The sequence below is a fragment of the Cetorhinus maximus genome, chromosome 22 (genome assembly GCF_964194155.1).
Source record: "Cetorhinus maximus chromosome 22, sCetMax3.hap1.1, whole genome shotgun sequence".
NCBI classification, from domain to species: domain Eukaryota; kingdom Metazoa; phylum Chordata; class Chondrichthyes; order Lamniformes; family Cetorhinidae; genus Cetorhinus; species Cetorhinus maximus.
The window spans coordinates 41,972,275-41,984,467 of NC_135900.1; the positions used below are offsets into that span (position 1 = coordinate 41,972,275).

The window sequence follows — 12,193 nt, forward strand, 5'->3', positions numbered from 1 at the left end:
TGGATTGTGTTGAGCTTCTTGAGTGTTGCTGGAGCTGCACTCATCCAGGCAAGTGGAGGGAATTCCATCACACTCCTGACTTGTGCCTTGTAGACGGTGGACAAGCTTTAGGGAGTCAGGAGATGAGTTACACGCTGCAGAATACCCAGCCTCTGGCCTGCTCTTTTAATCACAGTATTTATGTGACTGACCCAGTTAAGTTTCTGATCAATGGTTAACTCCAGGATATCAATGGTGGGGGATTCAATGATGATAGTGCCACTGAAGTGTCAAGGGGAAGTGGTTAGACTTTCTCTTTTTGGGGATGGTCATTGCCTGCCACTTAAATGGCATGATTGTTTCTTGCCACTTATCAGCCTAAGCTTGAATATTGTAGGAACATAGGAACAGAAATTTAGCTCATTGAACCTGTTAGGCCATTTAATGAGATAATGGTTGTTTTGTGATCTAGCTCCTTATACCTGCCTTTGCTACATATCCATTAATATCTTTAGTTAACAAAAAATCTATCAATCTTAGTTTTAAATTAACAGTTGATCTAGCATCAATTTCTGATTGCAGAAGAGAGTTCCAAACTTCTACCACTCTTTGTGCATTGAAGTGTTTCCTAATTTCACTCTTAAATTGTGTAATTTCTCCTTGTAATTTACCCTTGCAATACTGGTAACATTTTGGTAATTCTATGTTGCACTTTTTCCAAAGCCAATATATCCTTCCTAAGGAGTGGTGCCCAGAACTGCTCACAGTACTCCAAGTGATGTCTTAAATACATCAAGGGATACTTTTTAATGGGAATTAAAAAGTGATCACATCCTATTATGTTGCCCAAATCTCCAGGTTCATGGAAATTATTCCATTTCAGATTATGCAAATGAATTTTAGCAGAAACTTAAACTGTAATTTAACAAGTACAATTTCAAGTGCATTCTGGGTGCAATTTCCTGATTGTACCCAAAATGGAAACTCCCATTAGAATTATTGCTCCAACCCACCATTTAGAGGCAGACATAAATGATACAAAACTCCTCGTCATTACACAACATTTATTTATCAGTGTTTGAAACCCTAAATTAATGCAAACATTTAATGCCAAAAATATCCAGTGATTCTTCTGATTTTTTTGTGCTTTCATTCGTTAGGAATAATGTCAAACATTTAAATAAATGGGTCCTTTTGTCCTCTTGCACATTGACAAATTGGAAAAGACCATCCCAAGATATTTAACTGAGGCTGTGCTGTAGATTTTATTCACTTTCCATTCTGGAGTAATGACAGCCCAGCTCTGCAACTATGTCCAGAGCAGGAGCCAATGAATGTCATCCAAGGATCCTGGACATTCACACATGATGATCACACTCAGATCTACAGTTTATACTCCCTGATGGTTCAGGGGTAATAATCACATTCTACCAGGAGGACAAAGTTTGCATTTATATATATTTTTATTGAACTCCAAAAAATAAAAACAATCGTGCAAATTTCAAAGAGAGCGGGTGCACCTTGGTTTCTTTATTCCTGTTTCAATTTGTATTCTAAAAGGAAAACAAGGTGTTCCAGAAATCAAGTAGGTTTTGAACTTCTCAGCCAGGAGACATCGATTCAATTTGTGTTGGCTGAGGTTTTGAAGGGAAAAGCAGCTTATTCTTTCAGAAACATTTACAAGCCAGGAGCGCTGGTGAGGTGTCGGGGTTGTGGGTGGGGGCTAACGATGTTAGTTTGCATCGTTGAACGCTAAAGCTGAAACTATTTCCAATAATACCTTGAACTTGAACAAACCTTTTCAGTGTTCAGTGGTAGGAGAACATGTACATAAGGCAGTAAGAATGGAATTATCTACTTGATAAGGAAGTAGGAATATTAGAATAAACCAAGTATCCCATCGCTGGTCAGGGATACACTGAGACTTCTCATTTACACCAAAGATAGTGAGCCAACTGAGAGTTACAGGGCTTTTCTTGGGGGTGGTGGTGACTGTCATGGGTAAGATCCTAGGTGCCAAACAAGGCAGATTTACTGCAGTAGCACCACATTCATGATGTCCTGTAGAGAATGGAAGCAATGAGCTGAAAGGAAGGGTTGCTGTCCCATAGCTAACAAGAAATATTACCTTGTATTAGATTTTTCTAACAAGTCACACAACTAGTGCCAGTTAGACCTGGGACTTCAATACACAGATGGCCTAATAAAACTTATAGCCAGTCACCACAACACCTCAGAGCATTGGGAGAATCTGAAATAATCCTTTGTGCTTTTAATGTACGAAGATAGGTTGGAAGTAAGTTATTAGATGTATTCGAATCAGAAATGAAATAGGAAAATCTTCTCAGCCAGAGTATGCGGGCACAACTAACGTTTCACTGGCATATCCCAAATAATTGATCAGCAACCTGGTGCAGTCCAATAATTCATCAATATACAGGTGCTAACCAGATAACTCACCGATGTAGCAGTGCTGACTGGATATCCTGCTGATGTACCAGCACTGATTGGATAATTCACTGATGCACCCACGCTAACCAGATAACTAGTTGATGTATCAGGGCTAACTGGATTACTCACTGATATACTGCAGCTGACCAGGTAACTCACCAATATACTGGGGCTGGCCAGATAAGTCTGAGGTACAGGTGCTGATTGGATAAGTCACTGATGTACTGGTGTTGACCGATGTCTCACCAATGCACCGGCACTGACTGGACAATGCACAAGTATGTGATGCTGACTGGATATCTCAAGCTGGATCTTTTTCCCCCTTTTGGCTCTGACAGAATAACTTAGGTGTGCTGCATCTGACTAGATAATTCATGTGTAATGGTATTGATGAGACAACTGCTGAGCATATATCTGTGTTATTCTATCAGCTCACCTGTACCATTATATATTGTATCACAAGGTGTTCTTTTTGCTCTTAATAATGAAAATCTTGAATGGTAATCTGAGCAGCAAAAGAATATGGGCACAGCATTCCACATAACTGGTTTACCCACAGGATTCATACAAAAATGACCTAAGGCCAGTGTATATAATAGAACATTAATTCCATTAAAGATGTGCTGCTTCCATTTTAGTAATGAAGAATTCACAGCTTAGGTTATCATAGAGATATTCTTATTGTCACAAAGGTAATACAGGTGATTGGCAGTGTTTCTTAGTGTGATATTAAATCTTTTTGAAGAATACTCCCTTTTTAACCTTCCTTCTGTCCAGTAAAAATGGGTTGTTAGTTGTGAGACTGTAGGAAGAAGTGTATTCTTGTTTTCTGAATGCAGCTTAGCAATGGGACTCATGACCATTAAAATTTTCATATTGTAACTTGACCAGAAACTATTGCATCTTTATTTTATACTTATTAAAATGAAGTATTTTTTGCACCTGAGGTGATATGTATCAGTATCAGAAAATGGAACAATTTCCTATTTAACTCATCTCGTGCCAGCAATGAGCAACCATAGGTTAGATATTGCCCAATTAGATGCAGAGTAAAGCTATCTTACCTTTGCACTTATAATGTACCTCAGCTCTAATCTCAAAAAGCCATCACCACTGGACCTATAACCCATCTTCCACTCCTAACGCTAGCCATCCTTGTGAAATTAATAATTTAGAGGTGTTTTGTGCAAAGAGATTGGCAGTTTTATGTTATAGACTATCTCCTAGAGGTAACAGGCTGAGACTCAGTTCACATTGGACCCTTACACAGAGGTGATCTTCAGTATCAAAAGAAAAATGATGTGTCAAAACCACCCTATCAACTAGCCCTCCATATTTGACAGTTTTATATTCCCATTATAGGCATTTTAAACAGAGGAGGTGAGACAGGATGATATAATTGGTATAATGACTAAATCAGTGCAATGTCAATTGCATCTTGTGCTACAAGTTTATTAGTTTTCTCTTTAGTCGGAGTTAAAAACAAAAATGTTTTTTTTTTAAAAACACTGTAATCTTGGCTTTCCAGCAGATACAGGACCTGCCATGGCACAATCTTACTGGCATCCTGAAGGATTTTCAGAATGGAGTTGTCCCCAGACAGAATCTACCCTCAGACAGTATCCACCTATTGAGACAATAACAGTACCTCCTTTTGATAAAAGAGACATCTGAACTCAGTGTTAGGCCAGAGTACAGTGTGTGCGGTGAAACTGTCTGCACATGATACGTTGGTAGCACTGGGAGAAAGGGATGTTTCTGAGCTATGCATCCAGTGCTATTCCAAACACTCCTGGATCAGCAGTGGAATGTTTCCTACGTGCATCTTAGGTTGACATACACATACAGATATAAATTGCTCCAAGGATCTGTGCCCACAGTGGTTACAGCTCTTGAACTGTACAAAATTAACTGCTTCATCCATTGTAAATCAAAGCCACCTGCTCCTTTGAAAGGGGCAGCAAGCTGTGATACTAGGAATCAGACAGACTAGGAATGTCCCATATACAAACCCCAGCCTATGCAGAGGGCAGCTTTGAAGCAGTGGTGGAAATGTTGCAATCAGCCTGTGTTCCAAGATTAGAAAGGAAAAAAATGTCCAGAGTTCCTGCTCCTGATTGCTATTACATGATCCCTGTTGAAAAGACCGCTGAGTGAGAATATGATAAGGCTTGACTGCGATGTCTTATGCAATCAAAAAGCTTGCCCCCTTGCCTTGGCTCACATGTGACAAATGGTCACTTGAGGGAGGAGCTGAAACCTGTGGAACAGAGTTCTTACATGAGCCACCACCATTGAAAGAATTAGAAGGAGGAAACAATTTTTGAAAACTTTGAAATCCCATGCCCCAAAAATTTCCCAAAGGTGGAAAAAAAAAGCTGCAACAGTCCTTAAAAGGATTAACGAATGCTCCCGATATTGAAGCTGCCAAGTGAGAGGAGGTGGAGGGGGGTGTGCAAATCTATGTTCTGCACTCCTTAGTAGTGCGCAATCTGAGTAATAATTCTTGCTGGATTCTCATCCCTGCTGTAATAGGTCATCACTGATCAAATGATTTGCAGGCTGGTTTCCATCTTTTGTGCACTCTCCATGTGTCTCTTGCTCTGTGATCCCTGATTAAAGACCTCCAGTTATGTTGCTTGCAGAAACCCAGTCAGGGAATTGGTCAAGTTGGAATAGAGGAAATCCCCAGGTGGTGATAGCCAGCATCACAGCAACCACCCCGATCACATTCACTCCGAACCCAGCTTTCACCTGCAAACATAGAAATGGGATTTTCAGCCTGAGTACAACCCTGGGAAGGTAGCAAAGAACTAATTCTGAGTTTCCAGCGAGGAAGTTGTGCTTAAAACAATTGTGGGTCAGAAATAGAGTTATAACATTCTATTCTCTAAGCTCTCTTCACCTAGCAAGCATGCCATCATGTTAGGGGACTGAGATTATGGAATTTGCCCTCTAATATCAAGGTATAGTCTGCAGGAGTTACTAACGTGCTCTGTGCAAGTGGTATTTATAGTGATAAACATAATTTGATTCAGGAATACGGGATGGAAAGTCATTCACTGCCAACCCTGTGATAGCGGGATTGTCCTATGAGGAGAGATTGACTAGACAGGGCCTTATTCTCTAGAGTTTATAAAATGAGAGGTGATCTCATTGAAGTGTACAAAATTCTTACAGGGCTCAACAGGGTACATGCAGGAAGGATGTTTTCCCTGGTTGGAGGGGTCTAAAACCAGGGGGCAAAGTCTCAGAATAAGAGGTACGCCATTAGGACCAGGATGAGAAGGTATTTCTTCACGCAGAGGGTGGTAAATTTTTTGGAATTCTCTACCCCAGGGGGTTGTGGAGGCTCAGTCATTGAGTATGCTCAAAGCAGAGGTTGATAGATTCATAGATACCAATGACATGAAGGGATACGGAAATAGTGCGGGAAGATGGTGTTAAGGTAGAAGATCAACCATGATCTAGTGGAATGGCGGAGCCAGCTCGAGGGGCTGAATGGCCTACTCCTGCTCCCATGTTCCTATGCTCCTAACCCACTTACTGCAGCATCAAACAATTAGCCATGCTCAATGGAACCCGAGCTCTTCAATAGATCCTTCCAAACCTGTGAGCCCTACCATCTAGGACAAGGGCAGCAGGTACTTGGGAACACCACACCTGCAAGTTCCCTTCCATGTCACACACCTTCTGATTTGGAACCATACCACCGTTCCTTCATTGCATAAAATCTTGTAGCTCACTCCCTAACAGCAGTGTGAAAGTAGCTACACCAGATCGACTGCAGCGGTTCAAGAAGGCAGCTCACCACCATCTTCTTAATGCCGATTATGGATAGGCAACAAATGCTGGCTTTGCTAATGACACCTGGGAGGTAACTGTGTGCCACAGTTCAGCATATTCTTGGCTCTTAACACACGTATGACACTTGCACAAAATGGGGCTGATCTGTACTTGTGAAAATCAGCATTAGCAAGATGCTCACAGCCTCAGATTGAGGTTGCTGACTTACCATTCCATTCACACCAACGTTTTGGCCGACGCCCTTTTAAAAAGACGCAGCCCTGGGTGGCTAACATGCAAGAGTTAAGCCTGTTCTGTATAAATTAGGGTCCTAACGTAGTTAAGACCCTGATTAAAACCCATAGACACATGGGTGCAGTGAGTTCTGGTCTGGCTCCACCCATATGTACTGTTGTTCTGATCAGGAAATTTAAAAAAATTGTCGTTTTGTGAAGTCAGAAGAAGGACTGTTCCTGCTCCACAAAAATATTGCTGGCCAGCATGGCCTGGTTTTGCACCTCTTTGGAATCACCTTCCCTATCCTCACCTAAAGATCTATCTGCGGGTTTCTGCCAGTGCCCCAGCCAACTGACAGTCCAAGTCTGAGGACCAGTGAGCTATAGGGGTCACCTAAATGCTGATTGTAACTCGTCTATCAAATTTAAATGAGATAGGAGCTTAAAAGTGTCTCTTCACTCTTGGTAGAGGTGGGTCTGCTCACTCAACTGAAAAGTCACAATTGACCTCAATGTTAGTTAGAAACCCACAACGTTGCCACTCATGGTGCTGGGAACATGACTGAGTGCCATCTATCAGTGATGTACACAGGGCTGTAGAGGATTATGCATATGCATATTAATGATTCTTGCTCAGGCATGCCATGCTTCTAACTGAGCAAACTGAAGATCTAACAATGGGATGGGGTTAAATTGGAAGGCCTACTTTAATACTTGAAATATGGTTTCAACATAATTTTGGAGTTTGTCACGCTTCCTTTAAAATAACAATCTAATTGCAATCAAGGAAGAAGGACCATGATTTCCTCCCTCTCAGCCCTTGCACATTCATCCCTGATGCTTCTTCTCTGTAATGAATATGGGTGATAAATTGGAATAATTTGCATCCAATTTTTGGACACTACAAGTGTCCTTAAAGTTCCCAAATGGCGTCTATGGCATATATAGACACAGTGAATCGTGCCATATTGATAAGGGCATGCAATGCTGTTTTGATGCCAGCAGTGCCATTTTGGAGCCTAACACTTCAGCTAACACCCTATCTTAACCTTGCATAGCTAAACACATGTTCAGCAGCAGGAAGGACCCCTTGACAATGCAATTTAAAAGAGATCATCAACCACTTACAGGTTAGTTGCTAGTTGCTTTCTTCTGGCTGTTGCTTTAATTTTACAAGTGTTTAGTGCTTTTTATAGTTGTTTAAACATGCAAAGGTCTACAGGGATTGATGTGGCATGTGATGAAAGAGTTTTTGCTAACTTCATGGCTTCTGCGCAAACCAGTTGCTCTCAGATGTGGATGCACTAGGAGGCATTCTACTTTGAATACAGCATTACTTAGAGAATGAATCGAGGGCTGGCTGTGAATGGAACAACAAGCTTCTGGAAGAGGGAGGAGGGGGTGGATTGGCAAAGAGTTCTCAGCAGGAGACTATATCAACCCAGAGTATTCAGGGAGCAATTCTCCAACCTCAACCCCATTGAGGAACAATGTCTGAGACGTCTGTACTTCAATAAGGACATCACTGAAATCTGCTACCTACTCAGCCACAACTGCGACCTCAGAGCAGGGCAAGGGCCATTTTGCCAGTAGCTGTAAAGGTGACCTTTTATACGTCTGACTCCTTCCTGGCTGCAGCTGAAGGTATTCACACCATCTCATGGTTTGCCATTCACTGTGGCATAAGGGAAGTCGCTGAGGCTCTCTACTCAATGAGACTGAACTATGTTTTATTCTTTCTTGCCCGAAACAAACAAGCAGAGCAAGCACACAGCTTCACTAAGATTTCAGTCACCCCATGGTGCAGGGTGCCATTAATTTCACACACGTCACTTTGCAGCTGCCAGATTTCAACTCTGCCCTGTACTGTACTGGAACTGAAAGGGATTGCATTCCCTCAACATCCAGCTGGTGTGTGACCACAGGCAGCGTATCATGCCTGTCAATGCTCGGTATTCTGAAAGCAGTCATGCTTCATTCTATGTTAGCTGTATAAGATTCTCCACGGCAAATCAAAGGGTGCCCACTGGGCAACCAGGGCTACTTGCTGACCACAAGGCTGATGACTCTATTGCGCAACCCGTGCAGCATGCATTCTATGAAAGATATGCTGTCACAAGAAAAGTCACAGAACAGACCTTTGTGGTGTGGTATGCTGAAATGTTGCTTTAACAGCCTGGAGCACTCTGGAGGAGCCCTATAGTACACAGAAGAACTGGTGTCAAGATTTATGGTGGTCTGTATGCTGCACTGCAATCATGAGGAGACCCTAGCCACCAGCTACATGGCAAGCAGCTGAGGAACGAGACGGAGGAAGGGGAATGGAGAAAGTAACCTAGACAGCCTCGCTCTGACCAGGCTACCACGATAAATTCATTCAAATGCAATCCCAGTAATCCCAACCCCAATTCCACATTCACCAACAATCCTGCACCTTACCTTTCCTCTGTTAATGACCAACACAGTGTCTGCTTGACTACAACGCAAAAATAAAAGCCACCACAAAATAAACATTCCAAACTAAATTTATAAATGAAAACGTATAGCGTACAAAAGTCAATAATCATCCTTGTGTATTCCCTTAGGGCCAGTTTTTCATGGGGAGGATTTTTCCCTAGTTGGGTGGGCGCGGCAACAGTCCGCTGCCCGTGATTGGGCCCTGACCATGATTTCACGCTGGCTGGCCAATCAACAGCCAGCCATTGTGAATCGCACACTGAAACGCTCAGTGCTGCCTGGGTGGTCAGGGGAGGAGGGTGAGCGAGGAAGTCAGCGCATGCGCACGGGTGCACTCAGTGAAAGCTCCCTGAAGGCACAGAGCTTCCTCAGGGAGCTGAAGATTTTTCACATGAAAAATAGAGTTTTTTTAAAAAAGGAAAAACATTCCCCTCATGTGACTCTGTCACATGAGCATGGACAATGTTAAAAATAAGATTTAAAAATTTCTTTTTTATTTTTAATTAACATCGGAAACCTCATCCATCCAAAGGCTGCTTGGCCTTTTTGTCCACCCACGAACCATAAGGTTGAGCGGGCAGGGAAAAATTCTGTTTAATTAATTTATTAATGGGCTTAACAGCCCTCTTAATTATTGGCGGGCGTGCTGCGGACTCCCGCGTGTGCCCGCCGACTGAAATATTGCGCGAGCGCGTGGTGACGTCGGGATGCTCGCCCAACGTCATCGCGCAGTACTTCTTGCTCGTGCGTGTCAGGCGTGCCATCTGAACAAGGGCAATTAAGGATGTCCACTCATGGCACATAAAATTCTACCCTTGGTTATCTAAAAGAAAAAGATACAAGGGTAAGGGTATGGTGCGAAATTTTACCACCCGTCCCCCATCCCCACCCTAGGATCAGCCTGGTAGGTGGGTGGGGTAGAAAATCAGGCATCATGGCAATGGCACTTTGGCATCACCTACCTGCCAACGCTGGTACTTTACCAGCTGCAGAGAGGTGTTTTGAAGTCGGCTCACTCTTGGGCAAACTGTGGCCCTTAAATGGCCAATTAATGGATATGGGGGAGGTGGTGGCGTAGTGGTATTGTCACTGGCCTAGTAATCCAGAGATTGATGGTAATGCTCTGGGGACCCAGGTTCAAATCTCATGGCAGGTGTTTGAATTTGAATTCAATAAAAAATCTGGAATTAAAATTCTAATGCTGACCATGAAACCATTGTCACAAAAACCCATCTGGTTCACTAATTCTCTTTAGGGAAAGAAATCTGCCATCCTTACCTGGTTTGGCCTACATGTGATGACTCCAGACCCACAGTGATGTGGTTAACTCTAAATGCCATCTGAACAAGGGCTATTAAGGATGGGCAATGAATGCTGGCCTAGCTAGCAACACCCACAATCCATGTGGGTGTTCCTCTCACCACCAATGGCATTTTACCAGCAGTGGTGGTTGCTCGGGTGATGAACTGGCGGCCTTGTTGCCAGGTGGGGTGACTCCTTTCCCAGTGGTGCTGCTGGGACTAGAGACCTGCTGGCCATTTGATCGGATGGCAGCTCTCGGAGGCGGGACTTCCTCCAAGTCGTTAAATCGCTGTGAGCCTCCCAGGCTAAATGCAGGCAGGCTCCTCCATGACCTTTAATCTGAGGTTAGGGCCATCACTTCCCTGTAGAACTCCTCCCATTATGTGGGGAGGGGTTGGGGTGTAAGAGATGGCATGATGGCATGAGATGGGACGAGTGTGTGGGATGAGGAGGGTGTTAGTTGTGAGAAAGGGGATTCGGTTTGAGGATATTGTCATGTCTGATGGGTTCAGCCCCACCACTGACCCTGACCTCAGGAATGGCCATTTCAATAATGGTGGACACTGTCTCCTCCATAAAGGTTAGGAGATGTAGCCATACATGTCTCCCGCTGTTTAGGTGCTGCTGCCTACAGTTGTGTGTCAGATTGTCCTGCAAGAGAGGGAGGTATGTGATGGAGTGCTGTGCATCATGTTTGGTTGACATGGTGGAATTGTTGTCAGTGAAAGCTGTGAGATATGGGTGTGAGGCTTGCAGCAGTGTGAAGCGGGTGAGGATGAGGTGGAGCATATGAATATCAGGCATGAGCCTTGATTTGTAGAGATTCTTGATGGCTGAATGGTGGGACTGTGGTGAATTCAGCAATGTATGAGGCTAGTGATGTGACTGGGAGAGAATGGCATTTGAACTTGTGTGAGGTCATTGACCTGCTTGTAGCACTGCATCTGGTTCCTTGGGGCTTACCTTCTGGTGTTGACAGGGACAATTGTCTGCTCACACCATCTTCTGACCATGTGTTTGGAAGGCCTCTTGCTTCCTATGATCCATGTCCTCTCAGCTCCTTTCCACCTCTTCCACCAGGGCCTCCAGTATAGTGCCTGAAATCATTGTGTCCACTCTCTCCCATGTTGTGCCATTCTTCAATGATTACCAGGTCAGAGTCACTTCCTGCATGACTACCAGCACCTGCTGCAGCCACAATGCACTTCCCCTTTAAGAGTCAGAGGCTAGCCTTAAGCAGTGCAGGACAGCTTTAAGTGCCGGCCACTCACAATATTGTCCACCTGCAGGTGCGTCTGGTTAATCAACAGCATAATCAGCATTGATTGGATGCTGAAATTCTCAGAATGAGCAGGCAGTAACAAGGGCTATCTACATCACAATTAAACGCACGTGGATCAATCAGGCAACGTGACCTCCATATCATTTTTGGCTGCTATCAAACGTAGCCCTCAACATTCCTTACCATGTCCTGAATCTGGCAGTGTCCATAGCTGAAGACGATGGCATTTGGTGGATTACCAACAGGCAGCATTACGGCAAAGGACACACACATTGTGGCTGGTATCAATGTATATAAGGGATTAATCTGTAGAGTTTCAGACTGCAAGAAAAACAGAGAGAAGTATTAAACACAAAGTAATGCATTCTCTGGCATGGCTTTTAGGTTTATGTGTAGAATAATGGACATTTGACAAGAGGTACTGAAGCTTGAAGAAATACTTTGGAGAGACTGGAATAAGGATATGATAATGTAATTACTCCTGCCTCATTAGCATGTAATTGTTGGGTCTGTATCACTTGCAGCCATAAGGAGAAACACAGGAAATCCCTGGTGGGGGCACAGACCTGTTACAATGGCCCAAATTTTCACAGAGTCATAGAGACTCTGTGGACCTTTAAAAATGGTGGGCGGTACCCAGATCAAGATATCTAGCCCCCATTTTCGACAGATCCCACTTTTGCCAGTAGGGGGGCGGGGG

At 43.5% G+C, this 12,193-nt stretch overlaps 1 protein-coding gene across 2 annotated transcripts in view; it reads right to left on the reverse strand.

Annotated features, from left to right (window-relative positions):
* Positions 1–1,028: 1,028 nt before the first annotated feature.
* slc13a4 (solute carrier family 13 member 4) overlaps positions 1,029–12,193 on the reverse strand; it is a 138,746-nt gene continuing 127,581 nt past the window's right edge. For both annotated transcript variants that reach the window (XM_078568169.1, XM_078568170.1), the window contains 2 exons: positions 11,677–11,814; positions 1,029–5,184 (listed from right to left, as the gene is read on the reverse strand). In XM_078568169.1, coding sequence (XP_078424295.1) covers positions 5,047–5,184; positions 11,677–11,814 — 276 coding nt within the window. In that variant the 3' untranslated portion in view covers positions 1,029–5,046. The remainder of the gene's footprint in view (positions 5,185–11,676; positions 11,815–12,193) is intronic.